The sequence below is a fragment of the Pseudorasbora parva genome, chromosome 2 (genome assembly GCF_024679245.1).
Source record: "Pseudorasbora parva isolate DD20220531a chromosome 2, ASM2467924v1, whole genome shotgun sequence".
NCBI classification, from domain to species: domain Eukaryota; kingdom Metazoa; phylum Chordata; class Actinopteri; order Cypriniformes; family Gobionidae; genus Pseudorasbora; species Pseudorasbora parva.
The window spans coordinates 8,891,295-8,912,352 of NC_090173.1; the positions used below are offsets into that span (position 1 = coordinate 8,891,295).

Consider the following 21,058-nt stretch of genomic DNA (forward strand, 5'->3'; position numbering starts at 1 on the left):
GTGTAAATGAAGGTTATATTTCTACTACTTGTAGTACACATTGTCCCATTTACGTAATCTTATTATTTACAATCTACGCAACAAAAATGTGTTTCTCTTCTAAACGTGATTTCTTTGCTTTCGATTAACGCAATTCTGTTAAATGTGCAATCTACTAGATTACATTATTTGGGGTTAATGTGAACCAATCAACTACTCCAACATGATTTTTGCTAAAACTGTAGTTCCCAGCGTGCTTTGCTTGGGACTTGACGAGAAGAGTTAAGTGTTTAAAGAGTTAAGAGAACTTAAGTGTTATTTTATGTGTTTTTTGGGCAAAATTAGATACAGGGGGGAGACTTTAAATTGTTTAATAGTGTTTAATACATAATTATGTTGGAATAATTAGAATAATTTAAATTAAACTGGGTTACTGTAGTGGAGAAGAGCGGAGCGATTGCTTAGGCTGTGGACTGAGACACCTCATGTCATTAAAGAGCATTTTATAGCATTTGACATGTTCATTATGAGCTATTGCTGGCTAACAGAATGAAATCTAGTCTTATAAATCAGTCAAGTGACCACAAAAAACAAAAAATCTTGTGATTTGATTAAAGATGCAGAGGTTCAAGCCCCCCTGTTCACACCATGTCGTTAGGAAGCCATTTTAAAATCATTTTGAGATTACTCAATTGGGTTACTTAAAAATTACTTCATTCCAGGATGTTGAAGTTATGTGTACAAATCATGAATCGTGGAACGGATGTACGTGATTAAATCATGTAAATCCAACACACCTTTTTTTTCTTCAGTTATCAGATGTTTAGAGCGCTTGATAGTGTAAGGATACCCCCATTATAAACAGCTAACAGATCTTCATTTAACAGCTAAGATGAGATAGGAAAGAAAAAGTGTGGGCAATGTGGTCACATTTTATTTGAATTCAACCTCTAACAAACACATTAAGGACATGTGGACAGCAACCAGACATGCATTATAGCTTGCATTGAAGACATAATGCAATCATAAATGAAGCATCTGCCACAATTTCTTTATATTTAAACAAATCTTAGACACAAAACTAGAATAAATGTTATCTATTCAAATCTTGTCATGAAAACTAACCAAGGTTTCTATGCATGATTTCTATCCCTATTTCATGAACTCGCCTTATGACTCTAATGTGCCCTTATAGTTATCACAAATTAATAAAATACTTTTGCTATGTCAGAGTTTTAAAATGATACAGTTTGTCTAGATTAGAAAGGTTTGCAATGGGATGGCCTCACACTGACTTCAACCAGTTAAAGTAAAAGGTCTTTCAGATAATATAATATTAATGAAAAAATACCACTTAAAAAGAGTACATATTCATCAAGTACATTTTTAACAAAAAAGTGCACTTTGTAATAATAACGACAAATTAAAAGTTTTAGTTCAAAGTATCTTTGACGCCATTTTGTTTTGATGATCTTGTCATGCTAAATATGCATTTTGATTTGTTGATTAACATTAAAACACAGGTAAAGGACATTTTAACTGCAGTGTGTTATTTGATATTACATTTAGTTAGTTAGTTAGCCCGACCTAAAAAGCCTCAGCATCCCTTTTAAAAATATCTGAACGAGAGCATATTAAAACGCAAATAAATCACCTACAGTGTGGTTTTCACTGTCAATCGCGCTCGCTCCTGTTGTGTCCTCTCTCCAATCTACGGAGGGTAAACAAACCTCTCCAATATTTTGAAGTTGGACTGCAGTTCCCATTTCAACCACTAATGTGTCAATCCTGCATTAGGGGTGTCAACTTCTGGAAAAGAAAATAAGGGACAATCGCGATTCTTCACAGGAAAATAAGGGACAGAATAAGGGACACTCAAAATATTTGTTCTGTACCACACAGTGTATGTTATTTCAGTGTCCGCAGTTAAGTGTGTGTATAAAAGTTTCCCAGACAAACACATTTGGGTCATTCTGTGTCAAAAGCAACCACATTTCAGACACTTTCCAAGCTCAAAGTTTTGATTTAGTTAATTTTGTCTCTGAAGAAAGACAAACATAAATGAAGCAACAATAGACAATATTAAATGTGATGGATGTATAGTTACTGAGTAATTCAAAAGTGTAAAATGGCTTTAGAAAGATGGCAGCATCATTTTATTTATTTATTACGCAGAGATTGGCAGATCTATTAGTTAAATCTGTTGACTTTAGCACTGTTTATTGCATTATATGCCAACGGTGACAGTCTAAAAATGGGAAAAAGCACTTGTTCGCAAATCAAACAATGATTTTCTCATAGGAATAATTCACTCTCAATTTAGATTGATGCCTTAAATACGGGACGATTCAGTATTACACGGAATGGTTGGCAATACCGCACCTTTAAGTTCTCTTTTTAAAGGTATGCTAAAGTGTCCTTCTTTTTCATGAGGGTTGTTAAATGAGTAGTTGACTTTAAAGAGGATAATTACCCCATGATTTAATCACCCTCAAGCCATCCTATAGGTGCATCTCGCAGTTCAAAACGCTTAGGCTACGACCTGACTTTATACGTTCATTTTTTTCCCCGTAAGTTGAATACGGTAGGCGATTTGGCAAAAGCTAGATATTATACTTTATAAAGTATTAAATATGGATATTTATCTTAGAAAACTCCATCACTTCGCTTCAGAAGGTCTTTATTAACCCCCCGTAGCTGTGTGGAGTATGTTTATGATAGATGGAAGTGCTTTTTTAAGCTTCAAAATCAACAGATGCATCAGGATGTTTATTAATAATTGTGTTCATCAGAAAGAAGAATATCATATTCACCTAGGTTGGCTTGAGGGTGTGTAAATTAATGGGGTAATTACGGCACATGCTTTCAATGCAAAATGCTGAACAGTTAGTACATGCGTTCATGAGCTCAAGGCTAGATTATTGTAATGCTCTACTGGGTGGTTGCCCTGCTCGCTTAATAAACAAACTCCAGCTGGTCCAAAACGCAGCAGCTAGAGTTCTTACTAGAACCAGGAAGTATGGTTATATTAGTCCAGTTCTGTCAACACTGCACTGGCTCCCTATTAAACATCGCATGCATTTTAAAATCTTGCTTATTACTTACAAAGCACTAAATAGTTTAGCTCCCCGGTACTTGAGTGAGCTCTTAACACATTATACTCCATCACGTCTATTGCGGTCTCTAAACTCTGGCCAGTTGATAATACCTAGAATATCTAAATCAACTGCAGGCGGTCGATCCTTTTCCTATTTAGCACCTAAACTGTGGAATAGTCTTCCTAGCATTGTTCGGGAAGCAGACACACTCTGTCAGTTTAAATCTAGACTAAAAACACCTCTTTACTATGGCATACACATAGAACATTTTTAACTTTCATTATTCAAATCAATCGACTGATTGTTAGGCTGCATTAACTAGGTCAGCCGGAACCGGGAACACTTCCCATAACACCTGATGTACTCGTTACATCATAAAAAGAGTGGCATCTACGCTAATGTTAGTCTCTCTGTTTATCTCGAGGTTTATCCCGGATCCGGGCCGTGTCCGGATTGGATGGTGGACCTGCCTGGACATGACCAACGCATTCTGGAGTGTCTGCAGAGAGCGGGTCAATTAGACTCCCTTGTAAATGCCGCATCGACACAACATCTTAAATAAACCCGTCTCCGGCGTGACGACTCCAATCCTTCGATCTAATATGACTTAAGACCTGTAAGGTTGCCAGAATAATAATCATACACGGTGTGTTAATAGGCCAGAGGAGAACTGGCACCCCGACTGAGTCTGGTTTCTCCCAAGGTTTATTTTTTTTCTCCATTTTGGCCCTAAAGGAGTGTTGGTTTCTTGCCACTTTCACCTTTGGCTTTTGGCTTGCTCAGTTGGGGACACTAAAATTTCACATTACAAACAAAAAATTTCAGGGTAAAAAACAACCCAATGTTGGGTCAAATATGGACTAACCCAGCAATTTTTAGAGTGTACCGATCTGCCCACATTGACACTGTATGATAATTTAAATTAGCTGGATAACATCACCGTTTTCTCCAGAGTGACCGTACAGCCAAATCAAATTGTGTTGCATTATCTTTCTGTTTAACACTGTGAAGCTGCTTTAAAACAGTCAGCATTGTAAAAGCACTATTTAAATAATGGTAACATGACTTAATTTAATTTTAAAGCGAACTACTCCTTTAAATATTGTTAATGAAATAAGTCTGTAAGCTCCCTCTGAAGCTGATGTGTTATATCCGAGACTCCAGTGCGGAGTGGAAGCTCCACTGTGCGGTGGAAAAGGCCGGAAAGCAGTCCGAACTGGGTCGCGAGGGAGGTTCAGAAGAGCCGGCCTGCTGCAGGACGTCCCGGACCTGTCGAGGCAGGGTGTGCATCAGCCAGTTTTCCGCCAGCAATCCGCCCCCACGGAGCCCAAAACAGCACCCCAGCTCCAGGGGCAGCTCCTCCAGACTGTTCCCCCGCAGGTCCAGACGGGACAGCTGAGTCAGGCCACACAGACCCGCCGGGAGCGAGCCCAGAGAGTTATTCGACACATTCAAGCTGCGAAGCTCCACGCAGCTCCCGAAAAGCTCTTTGGGAAGGCGTTCGAGTCTGTTTGCGCTCAGGTCCAGTTCGCTAAGGAGCGTCAGGGCACCGACCTCCGATGGCAAATCCTCCAGAAGGTTTCCGGCTAGGAGAAGGCGGCGAAGTCTGCGAAGCGTAAAGAGGGACGAGGGTAAGTTTTGCAGCTGGTTGTGAGCCAAATCTAGGATCTCCAGTGAACGAAGCACTCCTACACTGGCCGGAAGAGCCAACACTTGATTATAGGCGAGGCGCAGACAGGACAGGCGGCGCAGATGCTGCAACCCCAAAAGCTCCTCAAGAGTGCGCAGACTGTTGTGTTGCAAGTCCAAACTGCGCAGGCCTGTAAGCGCCAGCAGCGCCGATGGCAATCTCTCCAACTGGCATCCTTGCAGCTGCACCTCAGCCAATCCGGTTAAGCGCCTCAGTCCCGTGAGAACCAGCAACCGGGTGCCTTCATTGTACACCTCCAGCTTTAGCAGACTCCCCGCTATCTCGCTCAGCTCCCCCGGGACTTTCTGGAGCGCCCCACGCAGCACCAGGAGGCGCAGATGCCGCAGCTGGCGGAGGCTGCAGAGGGCCCAGCCACGCCCCATCCCGCCCTCGCTGCTCAGCCTCCCGCTCAGGTGCAACTCCTGCAGGCCGCGGAGCGAGTAGACCCAGGACGGGACCTCAGTGGGCTGGGTGAAGGTGAGGTGCAGAGTCTCCAGATGCTCCTGCAGGTGCTGCAGCGCCCCCGGCTCCACCGATGCAGTGCAGTGGTAGAGGTGTAGCTCCCTGAGGAGAAACTGGCCTAATTAGCTCATCTCACACTTTCTTATCCTCACCACAAGGCTAAAATAGTTAGAGATGTCAGTGATCATGGCACACTGTCCATCCATCTATCTATCTATCTATCTATCTATCTATCTATCTATCTATCTATCTATCTATCTATCTATCTATCTATCTATCTATCTATCTATCTATCTATCTATCTATCTATCTATCTATCTATCTATCTATCTATCTATCTATCTATGTCCATCCATCCACCCATCCATCATCTGACTATTTCTATCTATCTATCTATCTATCTATCTATCTATCTATCTATCTATCTATCTATCTATCTATCTATCTATCTATCTATCTATCTATCTATCTATCTATCTATCTATCTATGTCCATCCATCCACCCATCCATCATCTGACTATTTCTATCTATCTATCTATCTATCTATCTATCTATCTATCTATCTATCTATCTATCTATCTATCTATCTATCTATCTATCTATCTATCTATCTATCTATCTACCTACCTACCTACCTACCTACCTACCTACCTACCTACCTACCTACCTACCTACCACCTACCTACCTACCTACCTACCTACCACCTACCACCTACCTACCTACCTACCTACCTACCTATCTATCTATCTATCTATCTCTGTCTATCCATCCATCCATCCCTATATCCGTCAGAAAAATCCATGCCATGGGACCGTTAAAAAGCATTCTCAATATGACAATTCACCATGACGTCACAACAGTAATAAATGTTCGTCCTGGTGGCAAAAGCCGAAGCGTTCCTATGGCAACGCTAGTAAATTGCATGGGATTCAGACATAGTTAAAGGGTTACTTCAGCGATTAGCATATGGCTTTGTATCAGTAGAAACCCTGGAGAATATTCAAATTATTGTGCTTTCCCCCCTCATATCTCCCTGAGACAAGAGATTTATGCATTTTATTTCTGGAAAAATTCCTCCTATGATGCAAAATTATGATTTTTGCATCATAGGAGGAATGTTTGCCCAGAGGCTAAAGACTACAGCCAGCAGAGGGAGCCATTTCCGCATGTTTTGAATCCGGCATTGGGGGATGGGAGATTACACTCAACTGGCAGGGAGAGCTCAGCTTGCAGACAGGATCATTTAAACGGAGCTATGGTGAGCAATGTAAGTCTTTTAACTTCTCAAATTCATTTCTATGAAAGTTAAGCTTGCAAAGGCATGATCTGAAATGCGTGCCAGACTGAACTCGCGTTGTGAATGTATGCCGCGAATGTAGTCGCAGTTAGTTAGTTGCACTCCTGCAGTTAGTGCTCAGTGCTGTGACACTCGCGCGGTGACTCACTCATTATATTGAACAGACACGTTCAGTTTTTAATTGTAGTGTCTTCTCTAACTCAGTCACAGTAATGAAGTTGGTGGCGTTGGGAATGGCCTCACAGGGCAGCGAAGCATTCTGGGAATTGTAGTCTTTCATCCCCATGGGACAAAAATACATTTTCTGTCTTTTCTCAGTCTAGAAGACACCAAATTCAAAAATAATTTCACATTTCTACTGCATTGATGACACAGTTTAAATACAGATTCATCTTCCCAGCGCTGAAGTACCCCTTTAACATGATTATTGAGGGACTGATGAACTAATTCAGGAGATAGCAATACATGAAATGTCTTACCTTGGTCTAGTAGATGAAGCGCAAGTCTAGTACCATAATTTTTATTTTAGTGACTGTTGCTGTTTGACTTACTACATGTTAGGCTATCGTAGATGGTCTATTTCCCTGTTATCTAACTAAAAATGCTATGATCGTTTTCTGTTGCTAGGTCGGGGTCGGATATGGCACAGACGTGAGCTTCTGACGGTGAAAAGGATAGCGTGCTGTAGACTAGCGCTACTCCGCTAACGTTAGGCATTCACTCAAACTAAACTCGCGGTGATGATGAAGCCAGTGTGGTACACGCATCAATCTTCCATCAGCCTACAACTATGTTTTGCTTTTCCTATTTCTTCCATTGACTAGAAGTTCTGTCTCTTCCTTGTATAATACTTTTACTTCAGGCAGTGACTGGCAATGAGTTCGATCTTTAAAAGAGATCTTAAGTTGACTAATATTAGTCTCGAATTTCCCTAGCTGAAGATAATTATGCTCCACAATGATTTCGTAGATGGACCGTTTTGAGAATACTTCTCTGTAGCGTCTCTTTTGACGACGTCCACTTGCTTTAGCCTCCTCACCCACAGGTTTGGCTGGATATATTTACTTTTTTCTAAAAGGAAATCGATAAAATCTTTTGCTGTATATCTGACGGCGCAACCCCAAACACAACACGTTTTCTTTATAGTTTCAACTTTAATCAACATTTGTGTAGCTGTTTACAGTCGCCGTCTGGATCTCTTCAGTTTGTAGAAGCCGCTCGCGTTCTGCCACCCGGAAGTATCTTGGTGCCGATTGTTTACAAACCTTCTGAAACCCTATATTCAATCAGGCAAACTCTGATATCGGCATGTGACCTTTTTACCTTGCCCAGAGCTGAAGTAATGTGTGATAATGTGAAAGCATACCTGAGTGCAGTCATGTTAGATATCTGCGCGGTGAGTTTGGCGTCTCCGATGAGCTCCAGCTTCAGCACCTCCAGCTGGCTGAGGGTGAAGAGGGCGAGGGGCAGGCGAGGCAGGGCCACGAGCTGCAGCAGATTTCGGCCCTGAGGGTCAGCCGTGATCATGGAGCGCAGTCTCTCGGCCCCCCAGCGGCGCTCCAGGCTCTCCTCCAGCAGACGGGTCTCGCTGACCGGAGACAGGAACACCGACAGCCGTTGGGACAGCAGAGGGTCGTACTGGTCGGCCATGTGCAGGAGGAAGGCCAGGTCATTATGGAGGTCCGGTGCGTCTAGCATGGACCCTTTCTCACGGAGACTCTGGAAAGAGTACTGCCTCAAAGACCTGAGGATAAGGCAATAAGATCGCATTATAGTTTTACCTCTAACATAGATTGCAAGAGTCGGGTTCCGGAAGTAAAAATGGGAATGATTTGTAACAATAACTTATGAACCTTTAAAGGGACAGTTCACCCAAAAATGAAAATTAGCCCATGAGTTACTCACCCTAGGTATACATGAACTAAATAAGAGTTATATTATAAATATCCTGGCTCTCCCAAGCTTTAAATTGGCATTGACTTGATAAGTCATTTTTGAAATCCATAAAAGTGCATCTATCCATCATATAACTGCTCCACACGGCTCTCTAGGGTTAATAAAGGAAGCAAAGTGTTGCATTTGTGTAAGAAAAATATCTATTTTGTCTGGACTGCCATATTCATCTTCCGTAATCAGCTAATGGAAAAAGTGTTGAAAGTGTCTCTGCAGTTCAAAATGCTTACGCTACCAGTTACAATCGTCAGACGTAGCATAAGCATTTTGAACTGCAGAGGCACTGCAAAAAGCTGAATACGGAAGGCGATCGCCCCCCCAGATCCGTGTGGAGCAGTTATATGATGGATAGATCACCCTGCATATGATATATAGAAAATGACTGATGTTTCTTTTCTCTAGGTCTGACATTACTGATCTCAAAGAAGAATTGAAAATGCTAAGTGAGGAAGTTTCTCCTCAATGTCTGAAGCATCTAGAGGAAATGAGTTCTCATGTGGAAAAGTTTGAAGAAGATTACAGACGTGCTACTGGTCTCCCTATAGGAGGAGCAGTAGCGGGAGCAACTGCCTTGATTACGGGATTGGCTTTAAGTGTATTTACTGCAGGGGTATCTTTTATTGTTGCTGGAATGGCAACTGCAGCTTTAACTGTAACTGGTACATGTGTGGCTTCTGTATTCCTGAAAACATACAAGGAGAATAACTTCAGAAAAACCATTGAAACTGAACTTGAGGAGTTTCAGAAGAAAATCAGCCCTATTATTTGCATAGTAGAAAAGATGTGTATTCGTACTTTGGAAATACTGAATGACCGAAGACAAGCAGAACACAAAGCCAATGAAATGCGTGAACGTTTCTCCTACTTCTTTTTTTTTTTTAAAAAAAGGCAGGTGTTCCAGAGAAATGATAACAGAGAAATGGGTTACCGGATTGCTAAAATGTTGAAATTCAGTGGAAATCTATCAAAAACGTTTGCTGAGATTAGTTCTGTGCTTGATGATCTTGAAGAGATTCTCGAAGGCGAGGTGCAAGACAGCAATAACAGGCTGGCAGAAACACCCAGACCTAAACAAATGAATGAAAAAGAGTTCAAGAACAAAACTGAGAAATTCATTAAAGACATGAAGGAAGGAATCAATCAGTTAAAGAATGTCGTAAATGAAATTAAGGAAGTGAAAGAAAGATTTCAACGTATGAAAATAGAGTAACTGACGTCAGATGTTGCATAAGCGTTTGAACTGCGAGAGGCACTACACTTTCTCCACAAGTTGAATATGGAAGGCGCTCTGGCAGATGCAAGATGTTTTACGTTATAAAGTTTTAAATCAAGGTTCTTCAAACTCTGTCCTGGTCCTCAGTCCCTCTCTCATTTTGGGTGAACTATATTATCCTAATTGTACAAATCTAGTAATCTGTACGCCATGTTTACTCAGAAAACCCAAGTTAAGACTAAATAATTGGTTTGAGTTAGAGGCATTTTATCAAGCAAAAAAAAAAGAACAAAAGGCTGCCCAATTCTTAGTAGCCATTTCACTCATTTCCTCCACTTCTGCAGTTATCTTTCTCTAGTTGTCTTCGTCATCTTGAATGTTGAATTGTCAATACAATTGAAAAATTTGAGAGAACATCACAAAGGCTGACTTCCTACATTTTAGTTTGAACTCGCCATTATCATCAGTGTTCGGTTTGGTTGTGCAACATTCAAATTGCATGTGTAACAGGATTAGGTGATTGACAGCAGTGCCCACCAATCAGCAATCAGTATTGTCCTATTTAAAGGCTGATTGGTTGTTACCTGGGATGCGTCACGTCCATTTTTCCCCACGGGTGTGCACGGGTGTGTGTGCGTGCAAGTGTGCTCTTGTAGAACCACCATCTCCATTGATTCCCGCCATTGGGAGCCTCAGCCCTGCTGGTATTTGTTTTGTTTATATGTATATGATTATTATTTAAGCTGTTTCTTTATTTTTTTTTTTTTGTATTTTTTTTCCCTTTCTTTGAAGTGGGGACCTGCATGTTTTGTGCTTAAATTTTAAACTCTTTTTGTAATAAACAATTGTGGTATTTTTATACTTTACTCACATCTCTTGCTTGCTTTTTATGAGGGAATCGAACTTGTGTGCTTTGTTACTTCATTATTAAGTGGTTTTAAGTATTTTCCCTGGGGTTATTCCTTAGGGTGGCGTAGTCGGATCTTCTTATTAGTTAACATAAATTTACACTGCTCCTGCCACACATGCTTTTTTTTTAAAGTAAGTCTAACTAATTATATTTTACAGTGTATATAGCATATATATCTGTACATGAGTACACCTATATAGAAATGTTTTTAAAAAGGAAAGTAATTATCTTTTATAAATGTAAGATTGTATTGTTTTTGCTGTACATTACTGATCAAAAACTGTGTACTGTTTTGTACTGTTATATATTTTTCACTTGCATAACAATGACATGTATTACACAAAATTGTATTTTGCATAATCCAAAGAATGATAATGAAAAATAACTATATTAGTGGATAAATTGAGCCAGGATCACCAAGATATCCCGGCTTAATCCCTTATCCTAGTTTTGTGCAATAGGCCCCTGGACCCAACACTATTTAACATTATTTTGGTTAGATTGTCTCATCTACTGTGTAAATCCCTCCCCCTGAAATGTGGATAAATTAAATAAATGTGTTTTATACTGTTTGTGAGACTTGATGACTACAGCGAACAAACAGCAAGTTCTCAGTAAAGAATCCTGCTGAAGATATATCCAACTTCTCCTGGAGGGTGTTCCAGAAAGCAGGTTATGTGACATACCCGGGTATGTTTAAGAGTAAGTTAGCGGATAACCTCAACTTTCGGTTCCAAAAACGGAGGTAACTTTCAGGGTATGTAAGTATAGCAACTCACTCTCTGAACATAACCTGCTCCGGAGCAGCTCATGATCCAGGGTTAATTTGCTTGAGAGGTATTTAGATGTGTTTTATATAATTAATAGAGTTATTAATATAACCAAATTTGTTTCAGTTATATAATATACAATATTATAAATTAATTCTAAAGAATTATTATAATAATAAAAATAAAGTTTAAATGTTAATGCAATTCAAATATATTTATTTTTATTGTCATCTCACCCATGGATCTGAATTAAATTAACTAGCATCAAACAAACAACATAACCCTTATTCTCAGAGAACAAAGATGACATATTAATTGAAGACATTGAAAAAATTATTCACTGTAAAAAATTATTTAAAAAAAAAATTAAACTGGTTGCCTTAAAATTTTGAGTTCATTGAAATTAAAAATTTGAGTTGATACAATTTTAAAAAATGAGATTCAACTAACTTTATTAAAATATTATTAAAAGATTGTGTAAGCATATTGGGTTTGTGTAAGAATTTGTGTGTGTTTTATTTCTGATGACGCAGTGAAACATGTCAAATAGCGCTATTTTCATAATTTATCAATTTTTTATGTGGTTCAGATACAATAATATTTAGAGTTTCTATTTATTAAACTAATTTCCTTAAACTCAAAATTTTAAGGCAACTAGGTTTCTTACTTTTTAAAGTTAAACCAACAAAAACACAAATGTTTTAAAGTGTTGCATAACCACCAGATAGGTGGTGCTGTGCACTAATTAGGTTATGTAAATCGTCATTAAACAAAAGAAGAAGAAGGAAGTAGAACGGCACACTCTTTCTTAGCGTTTGTTTCCACTGTGAATCATCGATTCGTCGCTCTGTTGAGAATGTCTTGTAAATTAGCCGGGAACACACTCTGAGAACTTACTCGTGGACTCGTTTTTGGAACCGAGAGCTCAGGGTATATGTGATGGTAAGTTAACCTTGCTTTCTGGAATACACCCCTATCCAACAGTTTGAAATAAGTCACCATTATGGTGATCAGTGTTTACTTTGGTTGGGCTCTTTGGCCTTGACTTTTTAAAGGAGCTGTATGTAAGGAATGTATTTCTATTAATCATAAAATGGCCCTGATATGCTAAACATTAAGAAATCATGTTAATTTCAAATACTTTTTGAGCGTTGCTTTATTCCTTCTCGATAGGCAGGTAACATTGATTTTGTTTGTTTCACAGATCTAATATATGCTGCTTTTGCTTGACTATGCTCGTGTGTCATGTTCGCTTGTTAGTCCATTTGCGATAATATTGTCGCTCACTTCAGCGATGATAAAGACCCGTTCATTTCCACACCGTATGGAGCATCTAAAACCCCTCAGTGTCTGTTTCAAGATCAGCTCACAGTGTGTCCGACAGGTAAGATACTATACTCCTAATGTTTGTGTCCTCTTTTCATGATCTTTATAACCCTGTAATCTGGTCATTATTGTAATGTATTTGTTAGTTGGACTGTCGTGCTTGTGCTATCGAGTTGTTTGTAACCCTGTTCAAATATAATCCTTAATATAAGACATACAAGTTTAATAAATAATTTCATAGTTTAATAAATAGAATTTAAGTTTAAAAGAAAGTTAATATTCATTGAACAGCAATTCTCAAGTGATAATGATAATGGGTAATGTTCATGGTTTACTGAATACAACATTTAAAATGTTAAAATGCTGCTTGTCATTGACTTACATAGGCATCACTTCCGTGGACCCATCACATTTTCAGCGATTCTGTGAAACTACCACAGATTTTGATTTAAGGGTCCGTGTTCATTTCACTGAATTCTGTGAGACCAGGTTGCCTAAACCCTCATTCACTATTTCCTACTTTAGTCCACTAATATTGTTCACTTGAAGGAGTGAATATAAACGAGTGCGTGAAGTCAGACAACCGTTGAGTGTATATCGGCTGTACACTCGTTATTGTGGTGAAATGTGGGATTGAATGAGTGCACTCGAACATCTCCGCTATTGTTTCGGACACCACTAAAAATTCAGCAGCCATATCACCCTGTAGCCCAAGACTGGTTTCCCACTGAAGCTAAGCAGGGCTGAGCCTGGTCAGTACCTGGATGGGAGACCAACTGGGAAAACCAGGAGCTGCTGGTAGAGGTGTTAGTGAGGCCAGCAGGGGGCGCTCACCCTGTGGTCTGTGTGGGTCCTAACGCCCCAGTATAGTGATGGGGACACTATACTGACAAAGAGCACCGTCTTTCGGATGAGACGTTAAACCGAGGTCCTGACTCTCTATGGTCGTTAAAAATCCCAGGATGTCCTTCGGAAAGAGAGTAAGGGTGTAACCCCGGCATCCTGGCCAAATTTGCCCATTGGCCGCTGTCTATCATGGCCGCTTGATCATCCCCCTCTCCTGATTGGCTTCATCACTCGGTCTCCTCTCCGCCATAAGCTGGTGGTGGTTGAGGAGATACCCCCTTCAATGTAAAGCGCTTTGAGGACCTTGAAAAGCTCTATATAAATCGAACACATTATTATTATTATTATTATTATTATTAGATGCACTTTTATGGACTTCAAAAACAGAGAAACAAGTCACTGCCATTATATAGCTTGGAATTATTTTGTCTTGTTTCTAGTCTAAATATCTAACAATTCTTAAGCCAGGATTTATTTACTAGATAAGTTAAACCACATAAGATATTTTTTCTTGTTTTGTTGAAAATCAAATCAAAATGAAGAGAGTTTTTGCTTAAAACAGGAAAAATGATCTGCCAATGGGGTGAGAAAAAAGGCTTGTTTCTGATTGAAATCGTCTCTGGTTACGACTGTAACCTTAGTTCCCTGAGAACAGGGAACGAGACGCTGCGTCAGCTGACGCTATGGGGAACGCCTCCAGCCTGACAGGTGTCTGAACTACTATCAAATCACGGCAATCCTATTGACCGGCGACAGACTATGACGTCATCAAGGTGTATTTAATACCAGGCCCACATGACGGCCGCAGCCTGGATGTAGCGCGTTCATAGCATTAATCGGCTCAGCATACATGGTCAGGATGGCTAAGAACTAATTTCCCTTCTCACCAGCCATCTAAGAGCACTTGTGATTAATCTCGTCAGTCACTAGATCGCCGGAGGGAACAGCCCTCTCGTGGCGATCGGCGAGCCCATCCGAGGAACCGTGCTCAGCCTCGGCGTGAGCGGGACCACATCACCAATCCGAGTGGAGCGATCTCGGATTGAAAACCCGCTCACATTGCACACAATCAAACAAACAACTCCATAAGAGCTTGATTGTGTATTCTCTTAAAGGTAAGAATGATCTAAAACACTTTTGTCCACATTTGTTTAAACTTTCTTTATATGTCAATACATAATTAAAATGTAAGTACTCTGAAAAAGAGAGTTTAAAAATCAACTAACTCTAGACTGTTTAATCTGCAATAAACACCGCTCATTATTTTCATTCGGGACGAAAAAAATGATTGGCTTGGGCGACTGTCACTCTCTCTCGCTACCATGGCAACCACCGCTTTCGCTACAGGACCCGCCCACACATGCGCGCACCCCTAGGAAGAGCAAAAGCATTCAAAATGCACGGTGCCTGGTTTTTCAGTCAGCGAAGGCAAACAATGGTTTATGTTTTCATGAAGCATGTATCACTAGCACATGAAGCTGCCTAATATAGCATAACATTACTTAGCATAAAGTTATACACTTAGCCATTAGTAGAGATGATAAACACTCAAAATGCTTAGCTCAAGTTGATCGCTGTCGTGTTGAATTTCGCAAAACGTAACTTTAGATAACAAAATGCATGTGTAAACGCCTTATAAATATAACTAGCTCGTTACCGAATCAAACAAAAATATATTTTAAACTTTACCAGTATGGGTATTCTAGTTTGATAGTGTGTTTATATTCATTCTGATAAAGTTAGATGTTTTATTACATGTGATTCTGACATGATGTCACTACATGCACACCACACCGCTCCTCTCAGGTCAATAATGCGTCTTCCAGCTGATTGGTCGGTGAGGCGCGTTCATGTGTTTTTGGGGGCGTGGCTTTGGAAAGAGCCCAGAAGGGGCTGGAAGGGGTGGAGTGAATGGAAATAATGAGCTGTCTTTAAAACAGTCGTGAGAGGTCTACAGACACTCAAATTTTATACTTTCTTTTTTAGAGTACTTACATTTTAATTATGTAATGATATATAAAGAACGTTTAAACAAGTTTGGTTTTGGCTACTTACCTACCCTACCTTTAATCCCAGGCAAAAAACAAATGAATTTGGATTACCTTATGACTTGAAGCATTCAGACAAATCAGTCCCTGAAGACAAAGAAGCAGGTGTCATGTTTTCAAGGCGCCCTTATATACTTCCTGGTCGCACCTTGATGACATCATAGTCTGTCGCCGGTCAATAGGATTGCCGTGATTTGATAGTAGTTCAGATGCTTGTCACGCTGGAGGCATTCCCCGTAGCGTCAGCTGACACAGCGCCAGTTCCCTTTCGAAAGGGAACTTGTTTCTTGTTTCCGTCCCAAACAGAAATAAGATTATTTTTCTCACCACATTGGCAGATAATTTTGCTTGTTTTAAGCAAAAACTTACTTCATTTAGATATGTTTCCCCAGAAAACAAGAAAAAATATCATATGTAATTTACTTATCTAGTAAATTAATCTTTATTTAAGATTTTTTTTAATATTTGGACTGGAAACAAGAAAAAAAATCCTAAATAAGAAGATCATTTTTCACTTTAGACTAAGACTTTAGAATCTCTGTGAAAAAAATGGAATGGACCAATCATTTTCGGAACCAATGGCGGTGAAAAGTGGGCGGGACTAATGCACTCTATTAGCATTTAGAATGTGTTGGAACACAAACAGGCACGTTAGTTCAGTCAGCAGAATCTCTCGACACTCACACATGGAGACAGACTACAGACTACATGGACACAGTCCTCTCCTGTCTCGGGACGGCCATACTTGTGGAAGATCCAGAAGAGGGCGTAGACGCCCAGCAGCCCAAACAGGAAGAGCAGCGAGACGTAGGCCTGCATCAGCTTGCGCAGGACGGAGGACAGCGAGTGACTGCACTGGAAGACGCTGTACCCCGTCAGAGCATGAGAGTGAAGCTGGCAGACGTGACTGAAGGAGATGGAGCTCAGGAGAGGAGTGGTGTAGCTCACGATCAGGACGAACTTCAGGACCTTGAACACCGTCTGAGCCGTGTACACCTACAGGAAGAGTTGAGAAAACACGTCGGTTGCGCCACTTGTTGTTAAAGGGATAGTTCACCCAAAAAATGAAACTTCTGTCACCATAATATTACAAAATGTGACATTAAAGCGCAATCCCGTATCACAGAACAGAGCATGGCGTGCATTTGTGCTTATAAAACGTAAACATTTAACATTTTTTGTTTAAATGAGCAATTGTTTGGCCAGATAAGACCCGTACTCATCGTCTGGTGTTGTTTAAAGCCCTTTGAAGCTGCACTGAAACTGTCATTTGGACCTTGAACTGTTTGAGGCCCATTGAAATCCATTATAAGGAGAAAAATCCTGATTAAAACCCTTAATTTCTTTTCGACTGAAGAAAGAAAAACACGGATGTCTTGGCTGACACGGGGGTGAGTAAATTATCAGCAACATAATGTTGGTGTCATTCTACAGGAAACCCTTTGGAGTTACATAAAACACTGCTAAAAGTGATAAACATAACATAACCTAAGTATAGGTTGTCTGAGCTTTAAGAGACGCTTTTTGATTTTCTTTGGTTGTAAATTCATTTTTGAAAGTGTGTAAATCAGGCTCTGTGTCCTCTAGCACCCTGCAGACAGTTTGGGCTGTTTCCAGCATATTCAATTAATTTAATGACTCTGGGATATTGCATTTATACCACTGTATATGGAGGTGGGGAGGTTAAAAGGGGTGTCGCAGGGTAAGGGGGGTGGGTAGGGGTGGGGGGGTCCTCCCTTCAGAGCCATTTAAATAAATCTTGCATACAACATGACACAGACAAAATCCTTTTTTTCACTATTTTCTGGAATTTAGTAGCCTGCAAGCCAGATCCATATCAAGACGTTTGGTTTGAAAACTCCCCGAGGGGCGGATAAACGGTTGTCTTTCAAACTCCCTCTGTACTCGATAGGATAGCGCTACAACCAACCAGAGCAACGAAGGTGAAGCGGAGCTTGTTGACAGATTAAACATTCACCGTATCCGGTCGGCTAAACTCGAACACATCTTCCCTTCTTAAGAATAACTTCAGTGCCGTTCTTTGTTCTTTTCTCAGAGAAAAGCTTAACTCCAAGTCTTCCAGAGTCACGATCAAAGCTGATTCGAAAGACCGCCGTTTGCCAGTTTCTGTGTTTACTAGAAGCACGCAAACGCAACTCGGCTGTCACTATGTTAAGCCCCGCCCACCGACTCTATACACGATGTGATTGGCCTGACCAGACCATTAGATTTGCTGCCGCTAGGGTGTGTCTAGATGTCTAGGATAAGAATTTAGTGGAAACAGCCCAAACTGTCTGCAGGGTGCTAGAGCTCACAGGGCCTGAGTTACACACTTTCAAAAATGAATTTATAAAAAAATAAATAATCAAAAACCTTCTCTTTTTTGGGGGGGGGGGGGGGGGGTTACAGCTTAGACAACCTATACTTACATGTTTATCACTTTTAGTAGTGTATTATGTAACTCCAAAAGGATTTCCTGTAAAATGACACCAACATGTTGAACAGTCAGTATGTGTGTATGGGAGGCTTTTCAATTTGGGTAGGCCAAATCCAGGTGGTAATCCCAAAAAATGGTCCCAGATCATAAAGGATTAGTTCAACCAAAATACAAATTTGGTTTATCTGCTTACCCCCAGTGCATCGAAAATGTAGGTGTCTTTGTTTCTTTAGTAGAACACAAATTAAGATTTTTAACTCCAACCGTGATGAACATACTTGTATGTTACCTTATAGATAACATCCGAACTCTCGCAGTGAGTGCGAAACCTGCGCACTCTCTCGAACAGAGCTCTGGCCTGTTCCCTGTCGCTGCGGTCCAACGTGGCTCCCGGTCCGGAGCCTTCCGGGACGAGCTGCGCCGGCAGGACCGGCTCCTTGAGCGAGCGGGCGGAGAGCGTGGAGACGTTGGATAACGTGGAGGGACATGGAGACGGCTGCGTTGTAGTGGATGCACTATCAGTCCCCGCCAGCAGAGGGCTGTCCGTCCCCGAGTCCAGACTCGACTTGCGCGGTTTGTACGAAGACGGCACTTTGGGTCGGGCCACTTGTTCCGCCTCCGAAAAGCGGGTGTCCAGTTTGGCCGTGTGCGACAGTGCCCTCGTCGTCCAGGGCGATTCGCAACATTTGGCGAGGAGCGACAGGAAGTGCTCGATACGAGCCGACGTAAGAGGGAAGTGGAACCAGAAGCAGCCGCTGGCCAGCAGAACCAGCGTGTGGAGCAGAGTCACGTATGGGAGAAAGCGTGAGTACCAGGGCAACGCCTCGTGATAGCAAACCTGCAGAGGCGGACAGAGTACACAGCTTCATTACTGGAGGAAAAGGGCTACAGTAAGATGTCTACTTAAGTACTACAGTCAGATGTCTACTTAAGTACTACAGTCAGATGTCTACTTAAATAAAAGTACTATAGTCAGATGTCTACTTAAGTACTACAGTCAGATGTCTACTTAAATAAAAGTACTATAGTCAGATGTCTACTTAAGTAAAAGTACTATTGTCAGATGTCTACTTAAGTACTACAGTCAGATGTCTACTTAAGAAAAAGTACTATTGTCAGATGTCTACTTAAGTACTACAGTCAGATGTCTACTTAAGTAAAAGTAATACAGTCAGATGTCTACTAAAGTACTACAGTCAGATGTCTACTTAATTAAAAGTAAAACAATCAGATGTCTACTTAAGTAAAAGTACTACAGTCAGATGTCTACTAAAGTACTACAGTCAGATGTCTACTTAAGTACTACAATCAGATGTCTACTAAAGTAAAAGTTCTACAGTCAGATGTCTACTAAAGTACTACAGTCGGATTTCTACTTAAGTACTACAATCAGATGTCTACTTAAGTAAAAGTACTACAGTCAGATGTCTACTTAAGTAAGGGTGCTACAGTCAGATATCTACTTAAGTAAAAGTACTATAGTCAGATGTCTACTTAAGTAAAAGTACTACAGTCAGATGGCTAATTAAGTAAAAGTACTACAGTCAGATGTCTACTTTAGTAAAAGTATTATAGTCAGATGTCTACTTAAGTAAAAGTGCTACAATCAGATGTCTACTTAAGTAAAAGTGTTACAGTCAGATGTCTACTTAGGTAAAAGTGCTACAATCAGATGTCTACTTTAGTAAAAGTACTATAGTCAGATGTCTACTTAAGTAAAAGTGCTACAATTAGATGTCTACTTAAGTAAAAGTACTACAGTCAGATGTCTACTTAAGTAAAAGTACTACAGTCAGATGTCTACTTAGGTAAAAGTACTATAGTCAGATGTCTACTTTAGTAAAAGTGTTACAGTCAGATTTCTACTTTAGTAAAAGTGCTACAGTCAGATGTCTACTTTAGTAAAAGTACTATAGTCAGATGTCTACTTAAGTAAAAGTGCTACAATTAGATGTCTACTTTAGTAAAAGTGTTACAGTCAGATGTCTACTTAGGTAAAAGTACTACAGTCAGATGTCCACTTAAGTTAAAGTGCTACAGTCAGATGTCTACTTTAGTAAAAGTACTATAGTCAGATGTCTACTTAAGTAAAAGTACTACAGTCAGATGTCTACTTAAGTAAAAGTACTACAGTCATATGTCTACTAAAGTACTACAGTCAGATGTCTACTTAAGTACTAAAATCAGATGTCTACTTAAGTAAAAGTACTACAGTCAGATGTCTACTTAAGTAAAAGTACTACAGTCAGATGTCTACTTAGGTAAAAGTACTATAGTCAGATGTCTACTTAAGTAAAAGTACTACAGTCAGATGGCTAATTAAGTAAAAGTACTACAGTCAGATGTCTACTTTAGTAAAAGTATTATAGTCAGATGTCTACTTAAGTAAAAGTGCTACAATCAGATGTCTACTTTAGTAAAAGTGTTACAGTCAGATGTCTACTTAGGTAAAAGTGCTACAATCAGATGTCTACTTTAGTAAAAGTACTATAGTCAGATGTCTACTTAAGTAAAAGTGCTACAGTCAGATGTCTACTTAAGTACTTAAGTACTACAATCAGATGTCTACTTTAGTAAAAGTGCTACAGTCAGATGTCTACTTTAGTAAAAGTACTATAGTCAGATGTCTACTTAAGTAAAAGTGCTACAATCAGATGTCTACTTAAGTAAAAGTGCAACAGTCAGATGTCTACTTAAGTAAAAGTGCTACAGTCAGATGTCTACTTAAGTAAAAGTACTACAGTTAGATGTCTACTTAAGTAAAAGTGCTACAGTCAGATGTCTACTAAAGTACTACAATCAGATGTCTACTTAAGTACTACAATCAGATGTCTACTTAAGTAAAAGTGCAACAGTCAGATGTCTACATAAGTACAAGTGCTACAGTCAGAAGTCTACTTAAGTAAAAGTACTACATTTAGATGTCTACTTGTAAAAGTGCTACAGTCAGATGTCTACTTAAGTAAAAGTACTACAGTTAGATGTCTACTTAAGTAAAAGTACTACAGTCAGATGTCAACTTAAGTC

General features: G+C 40.0%; 1 protein-coding gene across 1 annotated transcript in view; it reads right to left on the reverse strand.

Moving 5' to 3' along the window:
* Positions 1-1,911: 1,911 nt before the first annotated feature.
* Positions 1,912-21,058, reverse strand: part of si:ch211-106h11.1 (volume-regulated anion channel subunit LRRC8D) — a 49,439-nt gene continuing 30,292 nt past the window's right edge. Inside the window, exons 6-9 of the mRNA XM_067455957.1 lie at positions 18,321-18,869; positions 16,340-16,590; positions 7,895-8,272; positions 1,912-5,331 (exon numbers count right to left, since the gene is read on the reverse strand). Coding sequence (XP_067312058.1) covers positions 4,224-5,331; positions 7,895-8,272; positions 16,340-16,590; positions 18,321-18,869 — 2,286 coding nt within the window. The 3' untranslated portion in view covers positions 1,912-4,223. The remainder of the gene's footprint in view (positions 5,332-7,894; positions 8,273-16,339; positions 16,591-18,320; positions 18,870-21,058) is intronic.